Genomic DNA, 22,983 nt, shown 5'->3' with positions numbered 1-22,983 from the left:
GACTGAAGGGTCTGTTTCCATGCTATGTAACTCAATGATTCTATGACTAATGTAGATATAGTGTATTTTTGGTGGTATGGATTCATAGGGTGTATAGCCTCTTCTGTACTGTATGATTATAACTAAATAATGGTGATCAAGTAACTAGTTGATTATCCTGGTGGCTCTGACATCCATAATTATGAAGTGCTTCGAGGTTAGTCATGGCTCATATCAACTCTAGCCTCCCAGCTTGCCTCAATCCCTTGCAATTTGTCTACTGGTGCAACAGATCCACAGCAGACGCCATTTTCCTATCCTTACACTCATCATTAGAACATCTGGATAATGAGGAAACCTATGTCAGGCTTGATTTGGAGATGCCGGTGTTGGACTGGGGTGTACAAAGTTAAAAATCACACAACCCCAGGTTATAGTCCAACACGTTTAATTGGAAGCACACTAGCTTTCGGAGCGACACTCCTTCATCAGGTGATTGTCACTTGATGAAGGAGCGTTGCTCCGAAAGCTAGTGTGCTTCCAATTAAACCTGTTGGACTATAACCTGGTGTTGTGTGATTTTTAACTATGTCAGGCTTCTACTTCTTGTTTACAGCTCTGTCCTCAGTACTATAATCCCAACTAAACTAATCTCCAAACTCCCAGACCTAGAAAAGAGAGAGTGCTTGGTTATGTGATGTAGATAACAATCTCTCCCTCAATATCAGCAAAACCAAAGAGCTGGTCATCGACTTCCAGAAGCAAGGAGGAGGACACGCCCAACATCAATGGAGCTGAGATGGAGGTGGTCAAGGATGTCAAGTTCTAAGGTGTGATGATTACTAACAATCTGTCCTGGACCACCTAAATTGAGGCATTGGTCAAGAAGGCACAACAACTCCTCTTCCTCAGAGAGCTATGGAAATTCAACATTTCCATAAGGACTTTCACAAACTTTTACAGATGCACCATAGAAAGCATTCTATCTTGAGGCATCATGGCTTGGTAATGGCAACTGGTTTGTCCGGGACCGTAAGAAACTACAGAGAATTGTGAACACAGCCCAGTCTATCTTGCAAGCCAACCTTCCATCCACTGACTCCAACTATACTTCTCGCTGCGTCTGTAAGGCAGCCAACATCATCAAAGCCCCATTCCACCCTGGTATAATCTCCTCCAAACTCTTCTGTGAGGCACAAGATATAAGTACATAAACACACATAACAACAGGTTCAAGAACAGTTTCTTCCCCACATTTAATAGACTTCCAAATGGACCTCTCCAATTTCAAATCCAATGCTGATCTTGCTTTTTGTACACTTTCTTTGCAGCAGTAACATTGTATTTCCCGCTCTGTTCTATCACCCTGTGATCTTTGTATGTTATAATCTATCTGTACTGCATGCAAAACATTTCACTGTACCTAGGTACATGTGACAATAATAAATCAAATCAAATCATAAAAGTCCATCTAGTTCAATAATGGAAAGAAATCTTCCATTCTTATCCGGTCTGTGTGACATGTATCCAGCCCTGAAAGAGAGTTTTGGGAGATCATGACAAATTTGGAATTTCTTCATTGGTTTGTTTATTTATTGGAAACCAGCAGATCCTGGAGATTTATCTACCTTCAGTCTCATTCATTTCTCTATTATCAATTGTTAAACTTATAGTCCATTCCCTCCATTGATTTATTTCTCATTTTTTTGATTTTCAAAAATAAAATTAAGCTGCATACACAATTCCTGTTAACAAAATGAAGGAACGTTTATTGTTAGATGAGGCTAATACATTGACACATTTAGATCTAGTGACCTGCTGCATTTGTTTACAATATATACAGAGGTGAAGGAGAACAGTGATGGGAAAGTGACATCTTCCTGCCAGGCAGATATTGACATCTCATGTCATGTATTCTTTGGGTAGACACTGTAAGCTCTCACTGCAATTTGCAACATCCCTAACAACATATCTCAATCTTGATGGAAGGAAGAATATACATAATTGAGGCAGGCTAAATTTCCAGCTTTAGGATAGAGAATGCTGAATTGTTGACAATTCATTTAGACAAATTTTGTATCTTCATCTGCTCACCTTTGGATGTGCCCTTGCTATAAAAAATGGGTTCCTAATGGAGTGACTGCAGTATTGGATTTGATTAACATTTTTCTAAAACTTGCATCTCCAGAATCTGCTGAATATGAAAATTGGTATTAAGGTACCTGTGAGATAGGTATCTCATTTTCTCAGTCACATACTTGGCACTTGGCACATCAACACTGTTATTGGAAGGAATAAGGTGGATTTGCAATCTTTGATATCTGATTGCACAGAACAAAGTGAGCTTAATTTGGAGTTAACAGTTGCTATGTCTATTGGAATGAAACAACTCTTACAAACCAATTTAAATCCCTTTCATTGACATGTAAGTGTTAGAAAAGGTACAGCTGTTTCTGGTCCTAACTGCTTCCTATATTTATTGTCCCTTTTCCGGCATTACTGTAATTGATACATACTTGAAATGGACTTCAACTGGGATTAAAAACCCCAAGAGTAATTTAAGGCACAGTCGGGTAGCGTGATGAGAGTGATCACAAATGGGCTGACTAACTTGCCTCATTTGACATCTTGCATGACTTTAGCTCCTCAGTCCTTTCAGTTAAAAAAGGCAAGAGAGGAACCAAATGATTGTCTGATAATCACGCAATGAGTCCGATGACTAGTTTGGGATCGTGTGGGCTAATGTGGCACTGAGTTTGGTTTGTTCCTCTCCTCTTTTCACCATGTCTGTTCTCCAAATGCCTCCTCAACAATAAATCAACAAATGTCTCTTCAGGAGAAGTGCTCAATTTAAGTTTTCTCTTTGTGCTGTCGAAGAACCTGCAAGAAGACCTGCTTCACTTGGGCCACTGTGTCATGGTACAATTTCAGATCTTCTTCTTTAGCTTTTAAAGTGCTTTGCAAAGCGGTCTTTAAGGCTTCATTCTCATCCACCTGTATGGCAAGTCTGAAATAAAGAAACACATTTCTACAGTCAGATTAAATCATCAACACAAACTGACAACTCGAGGAGGAAACAATTTCAGGGTTATACAGAAAGGAGAGTGGGAATAAATGGTTAAGTGATATATACACACAATACAATACAGCACAGGAACAGGCTCGTCAGCCTGTGCATATTCCTAATTTTTATTTAGACCTGATACGTATTGCCTATCCGTGATTTCTATCCCTGTTTGCCTCCCATTCATGTGTCAATCCAGGTATGTCTTAAATATTGCTAATGTACCGGCTTCCACCACCACCACTAGCAGTGCGTTCCAGGCACCCACGACCATCTGTGTGAAAAACTTTCCTCATGCTGTCCCATAAACTTTCACCTTCTCACTTGGACCTGTGCTGTCTTGTAGTTGACCTTTCCACCCTAGAAAAAAGCCTCTGACTATCCACCCTATCTATGCCTCTCATAATTTTGTAGACATCTTTCAGGTCACTCCTCACCCTCTGTCTTTCCAGTGAAAACAAACTGACTTTATCCAACCTCTCCTCATAACTAAACCATCTAGACCAGGCATCATCCTAGTAAACTTTATCTGTACCCTCTCCAAAGCATCCACATCCTTCTGGTACTGCAAGCAATATTCCAGATATGGTCTAACTACATTATATACAATGTCTAAGCAATTTTGAAATTCAGATTTCTTTTCAAAAGAAAAAGGAAGGCAAATGACTTTTGGTTAGTTCCATGAAGTGTTTTTCAAAAAAAAAGGTCAGGAAGTATTTTGAACAGTGACCTAAATACAGAATTTCTAATTTTATCCTTACCTGGTCTGGCCTACATTAGACTCCAGAGCTGTAGAAATGTGGTTGAGTTTTAACTGCCCTCTGGACAATTAAGGATGGGAATAAATGCTGATCTAAGCAAAGATCCCCACAGCCCATGAATGAATTCAAAACATTTTTTTTAACTATTGAGTTTAACTCAAAAAGGCAATTTGTTTGATCTTGACTTTAGAACTTATAGGTCAAAGTTTCAGCTCAGAGGACGGTTTATCACCTTGTAGTTGAACCATATTTTTCAGTTCAATTCAGGGGAAAAAGTCACCATCAGCAGAAGTAGTCTCTGGACTGTGAAAGTTTCAAACAAAGAGAGCTTGGATTAAAGTCTTCAAGTTGTTAGAACTAAGTAAGTTCAGACCATCAGACATATCAGGTTAGACCACTGTGAAACATTCATATCAGGGACTCAAAGGAATTTTAAAACAAACAACCTCAGCAGTCCGACGGAAAGAAACTGGAAAGTGCCATCTCAGATTTAAAAAGCTGACCTACAAGTATTATTCTCTCGGATTGAATCACTGTAACAGATAGTGTTGGGAAACAGGTCGAAACTTTGCTTTGACACATTTGTATTTTCTTCGATGTAATAAAGTTCTGTTGTTAGAATATACCTGCAACCTTGTCTAATATGTTTAAGTGGCTAATCACAATGATAACCAACAGCAAAAATTAACAATGTGATTTATTAAGCTTGTTTTCATTCTCATGTCTGATTTGTCAAATGTTACCTGGGATCACAACAGTTGTCTCAAAAGCTGTACCATAGACATGGTGGCCTTAGTAATCTCTTTCTGTAAAGTATGTATCAGCCATGTCTCAGTTAAAGTACCCTCATCTGAAGCAGGAGGGTTCAAGACCCACTTTAGGGATCCCCTTATTTTGGGTTTTAGTGCAATACAGAAAGAGTATGATGATTTCGACCTGGAGATGCCCATGTTGGACTGGGGTGTACAAAGTTAAAGATCACACAACACCAGGGTTATAGTCCAACAGGTTTAATTGGAAGCACTGCTCTGCAACCTACTGCTTCCAGTTAAATGTGTTGGACTATAACCTGGTGTGTGATTTTTAACTAAGATTTCAATGAGATGTTAAAACCAAGATAGGTGTAAATGATCCAGAGGCACTATTCAAAAAGAAGGGGAAATATCCTTGTATCCTGACTCTTATTTATTCATCATTCAAAACTAACAAATTCAAAATATTTAGTTGTTTGTCTAATTATTGCTTGTGGGACCTTGCTATGAGGTATCACATTACAACAATGACTGTCTTGTACACTTCAAAAATACTTCATTGACTGTAAAGCACTTTAAGCTCTTCTTCTGTCTAAAAATCTTGCAAAGTAACTAGGATTAATGCCATAACCACACAGGCTGGAAACTGACATTTGAAAAAAATAGACAAATATAGGAAATACATAGCAGGGCCGTCAGCATCTGCAAGAAAAACGCAACTGTAAAAAAAAAATTTCCATTTTTTTTGGATGGAACTTTTCAATCCCCTTTACTTTCCTATATTTGTATATTCTTATTTTAAATTTCTACTTTAGTCTGAAATTTTGGGGCTGAAAACAATGGAACAAAACAAAAGGCATCATCAGAAAAACAGAGCCCAGTACCTGAAAGCATCAATCGAGGTCATTGAACCCTACCTTCCTCCCTTTTATTTATCAGATCTTAAACCCTAATAAAATGTTTCTTCTTGTTCCACGTCGTAATTCACTAAAATGGACGTCTCCTTTTCAGATTCATTTGGGTTACATGTGACTGAGGAACTACAGCACAATATCTGAATAAAACCATTGAATGCGCACATTATGTCCTTAAATTATATATAATTACAAATGTTTAAAAGTTCATCCAACTTTAAAATAGGGAAACCATAGTTTTTAGTGTGGGACATACAACCAGCAGTACAAGAAGGCAGCTCACCACTACTCTCTCAAAAGCAGTTAGGGACAGGCAATAAATGCTGACCTTGTCAATGATACCCACATCCCATTAAAGAAATCACAAGTCACAAGTCAAAGAATAGAGCTACAGGTTTATTTTTCAGTGTTGAATACAGCTGTACAGGTGAGACAGCAGGTTTTATTAATCTCAAAACAAGGGAATTGAAATGTTAAACTTTTTCTATTCTCTAAACACTATAGAGAGTCAGCAATGTAATGAGTTTCTTCTCTACGCTATGAATTCCTTTTATTGAATTTTTGTGCATACTAAAGGAAGCCTTTATTAATCCACACTGTGAAGAGAATGTTAACAAATCATGCATCTGTACTTAGCCATAGTGTTTTCTATTTATAGTTCAAATCATTGATAACGAAAATTGCTTTTGCACAGTATTCTTGTTTGAAAGGCCCAAAGGATCTCATGTAAGACAATGCAGATCAGGGACAGTGCGACACATACAAATAAGCAACACAAGAAACTGAAATGTTTCTTCATTCATTTTTAATGGCATGTGGATGTTGCTATTGGAGCCAACATTTATTGTCCTAATTGCTCTCAAGAAGGTGTGAATATCTGCCTTCTTCAATTGCTAAAAATCATACAACACCAGGTTATAGTCCAACAGGTTTATTTGGAAGCACTAGCTTTCGGAGTACTGCTCCTTCATCAGGTGGTTGTGCAGTATAAGATTGTTAGACACAGAATTTACAGCAAAAGTTTACAATGTGATGTAACTGAAATTATATATTGAAAAAGACCTGGATTGTTTGTTAAGTCTCTCACTTTTTAGAAGTACCATGTTGGTTTCAGTTCTTTCATATGTAAACCACAAAAACTTTTCTAAAAGTTACATTCTCAAGTGAACGTTAACAATTGGTGTCATGTCGGCCCAGATAATGCATCGAAGGTGCGAGCTGCCCTGTGTGAGACTGTCTGAGCCACAATGGTCAGATTGATTCTAATCTAAAACATGGATTGACAGAATCTTACATGGATTCGTGCAGTTTTTGAGCAAAGTAAAATGTAATTCTGCAAGTACAAATTCACCCCACAGACGTATGTGTGTGTTTGGTGGGGGGGGGAGGAGTTACGAGTGTCTGTGAGAGTATGTGTGTGAGTGTAAAGGGGTATAAGTCTGTGCGAGGGTGTGTGTGAGAGTGTATGAGTGAGCGTATATTAGAGGGTTTGCGTGTGTGTGTGTGTGTGCGCGTGTGCATAGTACAATGGGGTCATCTGTAGTGTGAGATGAACCCAAGGTCCTGGTTGAGCCATTCTCATGGGCTGAACTTAGCGATCATCCTCTGCATGGCCACTTTTCATTGTTGCCTGTCCCAAAGTCCGCCTTGGAGGACAGTCACCCGAAGGTCTTAAGTCCAATGTCCCGGACCGCTGAAGCGTTCTCTGACTGGGAGGGAACACTCCTGTCTGTTGATTGTTGTGCGGTGTCCATTCATCTGTTGCTGCAGCCTCTGTTTGGTCTCGCTAATGTACCATGCCTCAGAGCACCCTTGCCTGCAGCATATGAGATAGACAACATTGGCTGAGTCACTTGAGTACTTGCCACGTACATGGTGGGAAGTGTCTCTACGCATAATGGTGGTATCTGTCTCGATATTCAGACAGGTCGTGCAGCGTCTACCATGACAAGGTTGTATGGCATTGTCCTGAAAGCCCAGCAGTTTGCTACAAACAATGATCTGTTTGAAGTTTGGTGGCTGTTTAAAGGTGAGAAGTGGAGGAGTGGGGAAGGTCTTAGCGAGGTGCTCATCCTCATTGATAATGTGTTGCAGGCTGCAAAGAATATGGCGTGGTTCTTTGGCTCCTGGGAAGTACTGAACAACGAAAGGTACCCTGTCGATTGCAACTTGTGTCTGTCTCCTGAGGAGGTCATTACGGTTTCTCACTGTGGCACGTCGGAACTGGCGATCAATGAATGAGCATTGTACCCCATTCTTATGAGGGCATCCCTGAGTACGTCCAAGTGCCCGTCACGTTCCTCCTCATCTGAACAGGTCCTGTGTATGTGTAGGGTTTATCCATAGGGGATCGCTGTTTTAATTTGTTTCAGGTGGAAGCTGGAGAAGTGGAGCATCGTGAGGTTATCTATGAGTTTGCGGTAGAGTGAGGTGCTGAGGTGCCCATCCTTGATGGAGATGCATGTGTCCAAGAATGATACAGATAGTGGAGAGTTTGATGGTGGGATGAAACTCGTTGATATCACTGTGTAGTTGTTTCAGTGACTCCTCGCCATGGGTCCAGAGGAAGAAAATGCCATCAATGTACCTGGTGTATAGTGTTGGTTGGAGATTCTGCATAGAGAAGAAGTCTTGTTCAAACCTGTGCATGAAAATGTTGGCATATTAGGGTGCACTTTGATTCAGGTCCCCATGGCTGTTCCGTGTGTCTGGATGAAGAACTGGTTGTCAAAGGTGAAAATGTTGTGATTGAGGATAAAGCAGATGAGTTGTAGGCAGTGCTCGGAGATTGGCAATTGTTGGTGTTGAGTACTGAGGCTATTGCCGTGATGCCATCATTGTGGGGGACGCTGGTGCAGAGTGCTGAAACGTCCATTGTGATGAGGAATGTTCCTGGTTTGACTGGTCCATGGGTCTGAGTTTCTGTAAGAAATCTGTAGTGTCGAGATGCCTTCATTACGGCATCTTGAAACCCATTGTACAAGGGACCCCGGGGTTCGGCCGCGACACTATAGATTTCTTACAGAAACTCAGCACTCTCAGACCATTTGAATCAGGAACATTCCTTGTCACAATGGATGTTTCAGCACTCTGCACCAGCATCCCCCACAACAATGGCATCATGGCAATAGCCGCAGTACTCAACACCAACAGCTGCCAATATCTGAGCACCATCCTACAACTCATCCGCTTTATCCTCAATCACAATATCTTCACCTTTGACAACCAGTTCTTCATCCAGACACACGGAACAGCCATGGGGACCAAATTTGCACCCTAATATGCCAACATTTTCATGCACAGGTTCGAACAAGACTTCTTCTTTATGCAGGATCTCCAACCAACACCATACACCAGGTACATTGATGGCATTTTCTTCCTCTGGACCCATGGCGAGGAGTCACTGAAACAACTACACAGTGATATCAACGAGTTTCATCCCACCATCAAACTCTCCACTATCTGTATCATTCTTGGACACGTGCATCTCCATCAAGGATGGGCACCTCAGCAACTCACTCTACCGCAAACTCATGGATAACCTCACAATGCTCCACTTCTCCAGCTTTCACCTGAAACAAATTAAAACAGCGATCCCCTATGGATAAACCCTACACATACACAGGACCTGTTCAGATGAGGAGGAACGTGACGGGCACTTGGAAGTACTCAGGGATGCCCTCATAAGAACGGGGTACAATGCTCACTCATTGATTGCCAGTTCCGACGTGCCACAGTGAGAAACTGTAATGACCTCCTCAGGAGACAGACACAAGTTGCAACCGACAGGGTACCCTTCATTGTTCAGTACTTCCCAGGAGCCGAAGAACCACGCCATGCTCTTGGAAGCCTGCAACACATTATCAATGAGGATGAGCACCTCGCACACCTCCACTTCTACCCTTTAAACAATGGGCTGCACGGTGGCACAGTGGTTAGCACTGCTGCCTCACAGCGCCAGAGACCCGGGCTCAATGCCCCCCTCAGGTGACTCTCTGTATGGAGTTTGCGCATTCTCCCCCTGTCTGCGTGGGTTTCCTCCGGGTGCTCCGGTTTCCTCCCACAATCCAAAAATGTGCAGGTTAGGTGAATTGGCCATGCTAAATTGCCTGTAGTGTTAGGTGAAGGGGTAAATGTAGGGGAATGGATCTGGGTGGGTTGCGCTTCGGCCGGTCGGTGTGGACTTGTTAGGCCGAAGGGCCTGTTTCTACACTGTAAGTAATCTAATCTAATCTAACCTCCAACCAGATAATTGTTTGTAGCAAACTGCTGGGCTTTCAGGACAATACATACAACCTTGTCACAGTAGACGCTGCAAGGCCTGTCTGAATATCGACACTGATACCACCATTATGCATAGGGACACTTCCTACCATATACATGGCAGGTAATCATGCGATTCAGCCAATGTTGTCTGTCTCATATGCTGCAAGCAAGGATGCCCTGAGGCATGGTACATTGGCGAAACCAAGCAGAGGCTATGACAACAGATGAACGGACACTGCACAACAATCAACAGACAGGAGTGATACCCCCCAGTCAGAGAACACTTCAGCGGTCCGGGACATTGGACTTCGGACCTTCGGGTGACCGTCCTCCAAGGCGGACTTTGGGACAGGCAACAATGAAAAGTGGCTGAACAGAAGCTGATGGCCAAGTTCGGTACCCATGGGAATGGCCTCAACTGGGAGCTTGGGTTCACACTCCAGATGACACCACACACACACACACACACACGCAGACCTCTCTCATACGTTCACTCATACACTCCCATATACACTCTCTTACAGACTTATACCCCTTTACACTCACACTCACAAACATATACACACTCTCTCACAGACAGTCATAACCCCGTCCACACATACACACATTTTACTTTGTTCAAAAACTGTATGAATCCATGTAAGATTCTGTAAATCCATTTTTTAGATTAAATCAATCTGACTATTGTGGCTCAGACAGTCTCACACAGGGCAGCTCGCACCTTCAATGCATTATCTGGGCCGACATGACACCAATTGTTAATGTTCACTTGAGAATGTAACTTGTGGAAAATCTTTTGCGATTTACATATGAAAGAACTGAAACCAACATGGTAATTCTAAAAGCTGAGAGACTTAACAAACAATCCAGGTCTTTATCAATATATAATTCAGTTACATCACATTATAAATTCTATAAATTGCTATAAATTCTATGTCTTACAATCTTATACTCCACAACTACCTGGTGAAGGAGCAACATTCTGAAAGCTAGTGGTTCCAAAGAAACCTGTTGGACAATAACCTGGTGTTGTGTGATTTTTAACTTTGCACATCCCAGTCCAACACTGGCATCTCCAAATCATGACTTCAACAGTTGCAGCCTATGGTATGTAAATGCAACTACATTGCTGTTGCAAATGGAATTCCAGAATTTTGACCTAGTAACAGGTAAGGAACAGTGATATTTCTAAGTTGGGATGGTTAGCAGCTATGAGGGGAATTTGCTATTCATGGTGTTCCCATTTGTCTGCTTCCCTGTTCTTCTCGGCGATAAAGTTCACAGGTTTGAAAGTGCTGTCGAAGGAGCTTTGGTGAGTTATAGCAGTGTACACCTCGTAGATGGTGTACACTAATGCTACTGTGCATTGGTACTGAAGGGATTGGGTATTGGATGGATGGGCTGCCAATTAAGTGGGCTGCTTTCCCCTTTCTTGAGTTTTGCTGGAACCTTACTGATCCAGGCAAGTGGAAAGTAAACATAGTTCAAAACATTGATGCAAGAAACTTAAGCATTGTTGGACAGATGTAAATAGGGACCAATCCCATCTTATGCCTCTAAATGGTTAACAGGCATTGAAGAGACACAAAGTGAGTTACTTGTCACAAAATTCCGAGCCTTTGACCTGCTCTTATAGCCGCAGTAACCTTCTTGAACCACTGCACCCCATCTGGTGTAGGTACATGCACAGATAGGAGGGGCATTCCACAATTTTGACCTAGCGACAAGAGGAATGATAATGTTGTTCCAAGTCAGAATGGTGTGAGGTAGGCAGAAGCCTCCCATAACCACCACGCTCCTTTCCTAACTGATGTAATATGACCATTCATTGGCAGGACCTTTCATTCATATGTCCTCACCACATTCAAATAAATACACAACATACTCTCAACACAAGCATTGTTGGACAGATGTAAATAGTGACCAAACATTATGCTTTTATATTTTCACATGGCTCAATATGGTGAATTTCCCCATTATTTGCAATTTCTTATTTTTGAATGGTTTTGTGAAATAATTGGAATATACAGGAATGTACTAATATAAAATTATTCTACCATATTTAATTAGCTGCATTACGTAGTACACCAGAACAAGGACATGGACTCCTTTAAAACAGCTTACCGGGTATTCAGTTCTTCCACTTGAATATCCAAAGCTGTGGTCAATGGCTTTCCAGGAATTAAGTCCCCACTGCTACACAGGCTCTGACACTGACGGCTGGTGCTGCTGGATGAAACTTCATTGGAGAAAATAGGATTGAGTTCAGTTTTTATTCAGCAATGAGCAGAGAGATAGGAAGTGAATTAGGATATGTGCAGGTTTTCAAAACATATTGGATGACATAGCTGCCTTTTATACATTCCACCTGACAACTTCTAAAGAACTTAATATTGGGTGCCTCTTATAAATGGTGGTAAATGCAACGCCATCAGTTTTTACGACCCTGATCAATGTCCACTTTCACCTCTTTGGTAAAAGCAGCTCATGCTGACAAAACTCAGTAGGTCTGTCAGTATCATGATGCAAACACAATGGGCATGTGCCTAATCTGAGCACAGCCAATTCCACTGCTGACCGCCAACCCAAGCAGGAGACAGTGAGGTCTGCAGATGCTTGAGATCAGAGGTGAGAGTGCATTGCTGGAAAAGCACAACAGGTCATTCAGCATCCGAGGAGCAGAAAAATCGACATTTCGGGCTGGAGCCCTTCATCAGGAAGCCCAAGCAGACTGACCCCATCCGGCCTGAGCACTCTGGGCCCTGACAGCCCTAGGTATTTCACCCTGATGTGCTCCCTGGTCCCAGGCACTGACTCATTTGGGAAAAAACTTGATAGTGCAGTGCCCCATTAGGAGAATGACATTCCTTTACTCACATTTACTACCATAGAAATATAAGTTCTCATTGACCTTGTGGGAAGAGAGGATCAACATGATAATTATATTTGTTATTCTATACTGAAGGCGAGGTATGATTGTACTTTGGATTTAGAGACACTTCTGCTGCTCCAATTACAAATCTGAAGAAAACTACCACTGCACTGCATTGGTGTTAACTCTCAAGAGATCTGTCTCGAACACTACGAAAGCAACAGCCTGACAGTTATGCTCATGGAGTCATACCTTAAACTCAATTTTGAACACATCATCCCCACAACCTGGGAAAGTTTTGTCCCACCAGCAGATATAGATGTCTGGGAGTTGCCCAGACAGTCGTCAACATCGACCCCAGATGTCAAGGCATCATAAAATGTCAAGGCATCAGGTCAAAAATGGATAAGCAAACCTTCTGTTGATCACCATGTACTCAGCTAATGAAGCAGTAGTCATAGAGATGTACAGCATGAAAACAGACCCTTCGATCCAACCTGTCCACACCAACAAGATATCCCAACCCAATCTCGTTCCACCTGCCAGCACCCGGTCCGTATCCCTTCAAACCCTTCCTATTCATTTACCCATCCAAATGCCTCTAAAATGTTGTAATTGTACCAGCCTCCACCACTTCCTCTGGCAGCTCATTCCACACACGTACCACCCCCTGTGTGAAAAAGTTGCCCCGTAGGTTCCTTTATATATTTCCCTTCTCACCCTAAGCCTATGCCCTCTAGTTCTGGACTCCCCGACCCCAGAGAAAAGTCTTTGCCTATTTAACCTATCCATGCCCCTCATAATTTTGTATACCTCTATAAGGTCACCCCCTCAACCTCCAAAACTCCAGGGAAAATAGCCCCAGCCTGACCAGCCTCTCCCTATAGTTCAAATCCTCCAACCCTGGCAACATCCTTGTAAATCTTTTCTGAACCCTTTCAAGTTACACAACATCTTTCCGATAGGAAGGAGACCAGAATTGCATGCAATACTCCAACAGTGGCCTAACCAATGTCCTGTACAGCTGCAACATGACCTCCCAACTCCTGTACTCAATCCTCTGACCAATAAAGGAAAGCATACCAAACATCATTTTCATTATCCTATCTACCTGCGATTCTACTTTCAAGGAGCTATGAACCTGCACTCAAAAGGTCTCTTTGTTCAACAACACTCCCTAGGATCTTACCATTAAGTGTATAAGTCCTGCTAAGATTTGCTTTCCCAAAATGCAACACCTCACAGTTATGTGAATTAAACTCCATCTGCCACTTCTCAGCCCATTGGCCCATCTGGTCAAGATCCTGAGATAATCCACTTCGCTGTCCACTACACCTCCCATTTTGGTGTCATCTGCAAACTTACTAACAGTACCTCTTATGCTCGCATCCAAATAATTTATGTAAATGACAAAAAGTAGAGGACCCAGCACCGATCCTTGTGGCACTGCACTGGTCACAGGCCTCTAGTCTGAAAAACAACCCTCTGTCTTCTACCTTTGAGCCAGTTCTGTATCCAAATGGCTAATTCTCTATGTGTTCTGTGACATCTAACCTTGCTAATCAGTCTCCCATGGGGAACCATGTCAAACGCCTTACTGAAGTTCATATAGATCAGATCTACCGTTCTGCCCTCATCATCCTCTTTGTTACTTTCTCAAAAAACTCAATCAAGGTTGTGATACATGATTTCCCATGCACTAAACCATATTGACTATCTCTAGTCAGTCCTTACCCTTCCAAATACATGTACATCCTGTCCCTCAGGATTCCCTCCAAAACCTTGCACACCACCGATGTCAGGCTCATTGGTCTATAATTCCCTGGTTTGTCCTTAAACAGTGGCACCACGTTAGCCAACCTCCAGTCTTCCGGCACCTCACCTGTCACTATCGATGGTACAAATATCTCAGCAAGAGGCGCAGCAATCACGTCTCTAGCTTCCCACAGAGTTCTCGTTGTCCATTTAGAATACCACTTTGAGGTAGGAGGCAGTATCCTCTATTTTGTGTTGTAACAGTTCAGACTGCTGTATCATCCCTGGTCAGAAAACTTTAATAATTTCTGTGGGGGCCCAGCAGAAAAGATCAGTTAAATACAAATGCACATACTTGCTTTATGTTTACTTGAAGGTTTGTCATGGGTCTTTCCTGCATCCAGTTTGGCTTTTCCAAGTTGTTGTTCCAAAGTCACAGACCACCGCCGCTGCTCGAGGAGCTTCTGTTCAGTTTCCAAAATCTTGTCATTACTATCTTCTAACCTAAAGCATAGTCAATTTAGAAGGAGGAGGGGTGACCTTATTGAAACATTCAGAATTCAGGCTTTGATGTTAGATGCTGAGAGGTTGAGAGGTTGTTTCATAGAATCATAGAATTCCTACAGTGTGGAAACAGGCCACTTGGCCCAAAAGGTCCACATCGACCCTCCTGAAGAGTATCCCTCCCAACCAATTTCCCTACCCTATTACTCTACATTTTCCCCTGACTAATGCACCTAGTCTACATATCCTTGAACACTATGGGCAATTGGCTTTCATCTTGTGGTTAGTGGTGCTGCCATTAGGTCTTTTAAATCTCAGCAAATGTCTCAATAATTATTGAAATAATTATTGTAACAACTGTAAAAAAATTACTGAAAATACTAAACGATTCTCTTCAAGTTAATTTGTGCCCTGATCTTACCTCTTCTGTAGAATGGTAACTAGCTCTGTTAGTTTGTCCCTTTCTACTTCTGCGGCTTGGTAAAAGGCTTTGTATTCTGTGCACTGTAACTGAAGAGCTTTCGCATCAGTTGCATCCACGCTGTGGAGAAAGAGAAATCATGTGAAGGATTCACAGCTTCATTTGGTTTAAATTCATACACTATTTGTTGAGACTGTGTTCAGGGGGGCCATCCAGTTTAAGCCTACAGCACATTGTGATGGGGTGGACCAGCACTTGCTTAATACTGTCCTGACAGTATATCTAAACTTTAATATTTACAATACACCAGTCTGAAAAGGACATTTCCTTGCTCTTATCTTGTAATCCTAACCCATTCCCAATTCAGTCAAAGAATTACCTACAATGACTTCTCCTTCAGCCCTCGTACTGATAATGCTGGTGTTCCCCTAAGGAAATCTAAGGAACATCAAGGAAATCTTCAGCCTCCACCGATTTCCCATCTACATGCTGCCCCTCAGCTCCATCACCTGAAAATACAGATTCCATGTATACACTGACAACATTCAATTCTACCTCATAACTACCCTTCTTGACCTTTCCAATGTCTGATTTGTTACACAGCAACACCCCACGTTTTATGAGCAGAAATTACTTCCAACTACACATTGGAAAGACTGAAGCTACAAGTGCTCAGTCCCAATATACAATTTCTTTCCTAGATTGGCATCATTCTCTCACTACCAATTTTCGAAGTTCAACAAAACCACTTGCAAATTTGGTGTTTAACTTGACCCTAAAATGAGTTTCTGATAACATATCCACTCCATCAGGAAGATACTTACTCGGGTACAGAGATGAACCTCTGCACCATTACCCAACACTGTCACCACCACAGGTTCATCTGCTGCTGAAACTCTCACCCTTTCCTTTCTTGTGTCTAAACCATATTCTAATATTCACCCATTGGCACCCCAAGTTCTAATTTCAATACATTTGAGGTAATCCAAATCTCTTCTGTGCCACAACTTCTGTTCACCCCTGTGCTCTCTGAACTTCCTTAATGCCTGCTCCAGGCAATGCTTCAATTTTAAAATACATATCCTTCTTTCAATCCAATCCAATCCAATCCATGGTCTTCCCTCCCAATCTCCGTAACTTCTTTCAGCCCTACAATCATCCAAGTAATTTGTGCTCTTCCAGCCACACTAAATAACCACACTCTAAGTTAGGGTTGTGTTCCTGAAAACCTGACTATAAGTGAAGCAGTTGGGTTTGGTGATTGGAAATAACTTTATATCTCTCCTCTAGCTTTTAAGTTGAAATAAAGTATTTTAAATAGCTAAGTTCAAATAACAAAATAAAACAAATTTTAAAACGTAAAAACAAAATATAATGTTCTAATTACAGTACCTCCTGTAACAAAGCCTCAGAGCGGAAACAGGGATACTGCTCCCTGGAGTCTGTGCTGGACATTTTGCTCATCAGGCTCCAATTGCTGGGACTGAATGCTGTCACTTGTTCCTGTGGCCACTGTAAAGCAGTGTTTTCTGGCAAGTCCAAAGATCCTTTCCAACTAGCTACTGCTGCTGTCTCTGGGGCCTGATTGGGCAACTGCTCCTTGGCTGTCTACAGGGCTTGGCTTTCCTCCCTCAGCTAACTAAGTTTTTGCTGTAACTGAGCTCTCACTGAGATTTCTTTATGGTTTTCATTGCGAGGGATCCTGCAGTGAATTGTGGCTCATGACCACTGGCACAGTGTGCCAGAGCTGATGGGTCCGGGTTAATGGGGGAAGAGGGTGATAACCGTTCTGGTTTAGATGGCGTTTAGAGGCTCTTCTGCATTGCTCTATTGGCTGCAAGCTGTGCAGAACCCATGGTTCTGCCGTTGCCCCAGGTGAATGGTGCTGGGGGAGTCTACTGAGCTCAGTTAAGGTTTTTGTTCCTTGTTCAACAGGGAAAAGCTGGACCTGCTGTGACCTCAGCGATGGGGAGCTAACAAGCTAACTCATGGCCAGTTTCCTGAGGACCTTGGGGTGGCTCCATTCTGTCCAGGTGGGACCTGGGAGCTGCGAGTGCCTCTCGCAGCTGTCTGATGGCTGCGAGTAAGGGTTGGCACTGATGGGCTGTCCCAGGCCTGGTGAATGTGGGGTCCTTGATAGTGGTGCAACATTGAGTTAGGCCACAAGTCAGAGGGCTTGGAACAGCTTTAAGTCTGAGAAAGAGAGAGGTTGCAGAAAAACATACCATTCAGGCTAGGTAATGCAAACAATGTTAAAATATATGTTGCAACATTAAACAAGATTTCTGTTCCTAATGACTTTAAAGCAAAACAATGCTCAGCAAGCCAATGTTAAACATTAAAAACCAAAATACCTGTGGATGCTGTAAATCAGAAATGAAAATAGTTGTTGAAAAAGCTCAGTAAGTCTGGCAGCAGCCGTGAAGAGAAATCAGAGTTAATATTTTGGGTCCTGAGGAAGGGTCATCGGACCCAGAATATTAACTCTGAATTGTCTTCACAGATGCTGCCAGACCTGCTGAGCTATTTCAGCAATTTGTTTTTGTTGTCAGTGTTAAACATTAGTGGACAGCGAAGAGGGTTACCTCAGATTACAACAGGATCTTGACCAGATGGGCCAATGGGCTGAGAAGTCGCAGATGGAGTTTAATTCACATAACTGTGAGGGGTTGCATTTTGGGAAAGCAAATCTTAGCAGTACTTATACACTTGAGGAAAAGGTGTTGCTGGAAAAGTGCAGCAGGTCAGGCATCATCCAAGGAGCAGGAGAATCTATGTTTCGGGCATGAGCCCTTCTTCGGGCTCATGCCCAAAACGTCAATTCTCCTGCTCCTTGGATGCTGCCTGACCTGCTGTGCTTTTCCAGCAACACCTTTTCAGCTCTGATCTCCAGCATCTGCAGTTCTCACTTTCTCCTTATACACTTGATGGTAAGGTCCTAGGGAGTGTTGCTGAACAAAGAGACCTTGGAGTGCAGGTTCATAGCTCCTTGAAAGTGGAGTCGCAGGTAGATAGGGTAGTGAAGGCGGCATTTGGTATGCTTTCCTTTATCGGTCAGAGTATTGAGTACAGGAGTTGGGAGGTCATGTTGCGGCTGTACAGGACATTGGTTAGGCCACTGTCAGAATATTGTGTGCAATTCTGATCTTCTTCCTATCAGAATGATGTTATAAAACTTGAAATGGTTCAGAAAAGATTTACAAGGATGTTGTCAGGGTTGGAGGATCTGAGCTACAGGGAGAGGCTGGGGCTGTTTTCCCTGGAGCGTCGGAGGCTGAGGGGTGACCTTGTAGAGGTTTACAAAATTATGAGGGGCATGGATAGGATAAATAGACAAAGTCTTTTCCCTGGGGTCGGGAGTCCAGAACTAGAGGACATAGGTTTAGGGTGAGAGGGGAAAGATATAAAAGAGACCTAAGGGGCAACGTTTTCACGCAGAGGGTGGTACGTGTATGGAATGAGCTGCCAGAGGTTGTGGTGGAGGCTGGGTACAATTGCAACATTTAAGAGGCATTTGGATGAGTATATGAATTGGAAGGATTTGGAGGGATATGGGCCAAATGCTGGCAGGTGGGACTAGATTGGGTTGGGATATCTGGTCGGCATGGACAGGTTGGACCAAGGGTCTGTTTCTATTCTGTACATCTCTATGACTCTATTAACTCCTTATAGTCCCAATTTTAATCATGCCAATATTAGCCATGCCTTCAATGGCTTAGACCCAAAGCTCTTAACATTTCCCTAAACACTCCACCTCATTACTTTTATACTCAATTTTAATGGATTGCTTCACATCTCTCTCTTTGACCATTTTCTTTATTTGCTCTAACATTATTGCAAGATGGTGAATGTCAAATCTCTCCAACAATTGAACATTCTACTATGTTGAAATGTACTATATAAACATACTACATAATAGTATGGTGGGGATGCCACATTGGCTCAGTGGTTAGCACTGCTGCCTCACAGCATCAGGGACCCAGGTTTGATTCCAGCATTGGGGAACTGTCTGTGTGGTGTTTGAACATTCTCCCCATGTCTGCATGTGGTTTCCTCTGGGTGCTTTGGAGGAATTGTTTCCTCCCACAATCCAAAGATGTGAAGATTAAGTGAATTAGTCAGGGGTAAATGTAGAGTAATGGGGAACGGGTCTGGATGGGTTACTCTTTGGAGGGTCGGTGTGGACTTGTTGGGCCGAAGGGCCTGGTTCCATACTGTAGGGATTCTAAACTCTGCGGCATGGTGGCTCAGTGGTTCGCACTGCTGCCTCACAGCACCAGGGACCTGGGTTCAATTCCCGCCTCGGGCAACTGTCTGTGTGGAGTTCGCACATTCTCCCCGTGTCTGTGTGGGTTTCCTCCAGATGCTCCGGTTTCCTCACACAGTCCAAAGATGTGCAGGTTAGGTGAATTGGCCATGCTACGTTGGCCATAGTGTTAGGTGCATTAGTCAAGGGTGAATGTAGGGGAATGGGTCTGAGTGGGTTGCTCTTCAGAGGGTCGGTGTGGACTTGTTGGACCGAAAGGCCTGTTTCCACACTGTAGAGAATCTAATCTAAACTAAACTAATTTCTAAATAGGTGTTAATGCCAATCATCCCAATCGCTATTCAGTAAGAACATTGATTTTTTTTTCCAAACAGTACTGGATTAAGGCAGTTCAACATTCAGTTTCATGTCCTCTCGGAACATTTTGATGGGGCTAAACCTAGTTGGCAAGCAAAGAAAACTTCCAATCTATTAATCAGAGATACTTCTTTTAACATTTGTTTACAGGATGTTGGCCAGCATTTTTCGTGCATCCCTTTGAGAAGGTGGTGAATACTTTCTTGAAATGTTCCAGTTGTTAGGGAGTAGGTTCACCCACAGTGCTGTTAAATACCCCTATGTCAGTACAATTAGAGGGTTCTGTTCCAACTAATTATACATTCAGGCCTCCAACCATATGAATCTGAGTTTTTCTCTCCCAGTAGTGCACTCGAAGCAAAGGGTCATAAAGCTCAGTTACAAAAACAATAAATGATTAAGGTTATCCCATTACTGGGTAATTCGGAGCCACCTTAGTGGGGATACCCACATCCCAACAATGTAAAAGCACTATTGTACAGGCTGACAATCAACTTACAAACAGAAACTGAAGCCTGAGGATCCACTACAGAAAGTTGTGCAGTGCAGGTCTGGGGTAACAGATGAGTTCCCATGTGATTGCTTGGAGTCAGCAGACTGGTCCATATTCAAGAACTCAGTAGCCGACCGAAATGAATATGCCCCCACTGTCACAAACTTCATCAGTTAGTGTGTAGAGGACTGTGCGCCAAAGTGTGGAGCATGATTCAGTATTTAGCACTGCTGCCTCACAGCTCTAGGGACCCAGGTTTGATTCCATTCTCAGGTGATTGTCGGTGTGGAGTTTGGAATTTCTCCCGGTGTCTGTGTGGGTTTCCTCTGGTTTCCTCTCACACTCCAAAGATGTGCAGGTTAGTGGACTGGCCATGGTAAATTGCCCATGGTGTCCAGGGATGTGCAGGCTAGGTGGATTAGCAATGGGAAAGTCAGGTTTACAGAGGTGGGGAAGGGTATTCCGGGTAGGATTCTCTTCAGGGGGTCAGTATGCACTTGATGGGCCGAATGGCAGCTTCTACACTGTAGGGATTTTAATCTGTGTTTTCCCCAACCAGAAGCCATGAATGAACCAGAAGATGCACTCCCTACTGAAGTACAGGTCTGAGGCATTCAAGTCAGGTAACCCCGATATATATAGGAAATCTAGAATAAGCAGAGCTAACCAATCTGAAGAAGGGTCTCTGGACCCTGAATCATAATTACTGCTTGCTCTTCACAGGTGGTTCCAGACCTGTTGAGTTTTTCCAGCAATTTCTGTTTTTGTTTTTGATTTCCAGCATCCAGTTTTTTTTGGTTTTGTTTTTATTTAGAAAATTCAGAACCTTATCCAAAACAGAAAGCACTCCATTCAATGTGAAGGATAAACTAACCTGATGCATCTTCCGACTGCATTGCCTGAGAGGGGTCGCACTGTTGCACATTCAATCAGGGTGTGCCCCATTTTGGACACTGCTCTGTTGAAATCAATAAAATAAATGCATAGACTTCTGGATAACGTATAATTATCTCAAAGTTTACTGAAAAGATTAGTCACTCAATGTTATCTGAATTTTCAATTTTATCAATATTATCCCTTTACATGGGTTCACGAACAACTTCTTCCCTGCTAGCAAGTTTTGAGAAGATTTGTAGCTCAGGTTGAGGGCCTGGATGTAGGTTTGCTTGCTGAGCTGACAGGTTCATTTTCAGACGTTCCGTCACCATACTAGGTAACATCTTCAGTGAGCATCCAGACGAAGCAGAGACATGCACGAGAATTCCTAGAAGCACAGCATTCCAACCAGAACTATGTCAACAAACACATTGATTTGGACCCTATTCACCGCGCCCTGTGAAAACGAACAGGAAATGACATCACCATGTGGAATGACGTCACCACAGGAAATGACATCACCAACCCAAGGAAACCCAAACATATAAATATAAAGCACGAAACACCAGCAGTGCTTCATCTGGAGGCCCACTGAAGATGTTACCTGGTATGGTGTCAAAACGTCTGAAAATGAACCTTGCAACTCAGTGAGCAAACCTACATCCAGATTCTTCCCTGCTGTTATTAGATTTCTAAATGGTCCTCTCAAATTTCAAATCTAATGTTGATCTTGCTTTTTGTACACTTTGTGCGCAGCTGTACCTTGTAGTCCTCACTTGGTTCAACCACCTATGACCTTTGAGTTTGTGTATGTTAGGAATCTGTCTGTATTGCATGCAAAATAAAACTTTTCAATGTACTTAGGTACATGTGACAATAATAAATGAAATCAAATCCTTTCTGCCTCTTTTACCCTTGCTCTTTAAGCATATGTTCATAATTTCATTAAGGTTCACTTACTCAGACGAAAGTAGCTAAAACGTAAATTTCACCCAGCTACGACTAGTGTTGCTTTCACACCAGCCAACCATCTACTTTTTGGCTAATTAGATTTGGTCTTTGAACTGATTTATTTTCTCCTCCTCTGCACCTGAAGCACTTTTATAGTCTGAGTAGCAGTAATTAACTATCCAGGACAAAACATTAATTGAAGCTGACTACTAGCCAAGGCCACTATTTTGACCTATTAATAAGAGTCCAATTATTTAACACATTTCAATTGGCAAACACTTAAGGCACTCTGAGCAGGAAACCACCCAGGATGAACAGAAGAGCCACCATAACCCCTACTCCCTGACCTGGGCAACCAATTGGGAGCACTGGAATGCACTCTTTAGCATTTGATCTGCACTCAAAAAAATCAGATACAAAACGCCTAGTTTACTTTCAAAATTGGGGTATAGATGCAATCTGGTTTGCTGATCTGTGCAGTTGAGTGTTGGGACATGTTCCATTACACACTCCACCAACTGCTCTGTATCAGTTATAAGGGTAGCTCATTCAACAGAGAAATAACTCAGCAACATTGGCATCCTGCTTTATTTCTACAAAGCAAACACTTGCAAGAATCTTTAAATTGCAACAGTGAGAAATTATCCAACCCAAAGCTCAGACTAAACAAACAGGTCACAAGTATTGCAATAAACTAGAAATAAGGTAAGGACCAACTAAGACGGAAAGTGTAAATTTGATAGTGGAGAAA

The 22,983-nt window shown here is 42.4% G+C and overlaps 1 protein-coding gene across 3 annotated transcripts in view; it reads right to left on the bottom strand.

Annotated features, from left to right (window-relative positions):
• Nucleotides 1-1,727: 1,727 nt before the first annotated feature.
• The window catches only part of ccdc13 (coiled-coil domain containing 13), an 82,483-nt gene continuing 61,227 nt past the window's right edge, over nucleotides 1,728-22,983 (bottom strand). For 2 of the 3 annotated variants that reach the window (XM_072576328.1, XM_072576329.1), the window contains exons 11-15: nucleotides 21,280-21,363; nucleotides 15,289-15,408; nucleotides 14,719-14,867; nucleotides 11,861-11,975; nucleotides 1,728-2,986 (exon numbers count right to left, since the gene is read on the bottom strand). In XM_072576328.1, the coding sequence (XP_072432429.1) occupies nucleotides 2,830-2,986; nucleotides 11,861-11,975; nucleotides 14,719-14,867; nucleotides 15,289-15,408; nucleotides 21,280-21,363 (625 nt within the window). In that variant the 3' untranslated portion in view covers nucleotides 1,728-2,829. The remainder of the gene's footprint in view (nucleotides 2,987-11,860; nucleotides 11,976-14,718; nucleotides 14,868-15,288; nucleotides 15,409-21,279; nucleotides 21,364-22,983) is intronic. The other variant, XR_011961413.1, reaches the window with a different exon arrangement.

Source organism: Chiloscyllium punctatum, chromosome 8 (genome assembly GCF_047496795.1).
Source record: "Chiloscyllium punctatum isolate Juve2018m chromosome 8, sChiPun1.3, whole genome shotgun sequence".
NCBI classification, from domain to species: domain Eukaryota; kingdom Metazoa; phylum Chordata; class Chondrichthyes; order Orectolobiformes; family Hemiscylliidae; genus Chiloscyllium; species Chiloscyllium punctatum.
The sequence above is the reverse complement of the archived record's forward strand: the minus strand, read 5'-3'. Positions and strand labels throughout refer to the sequence as shown.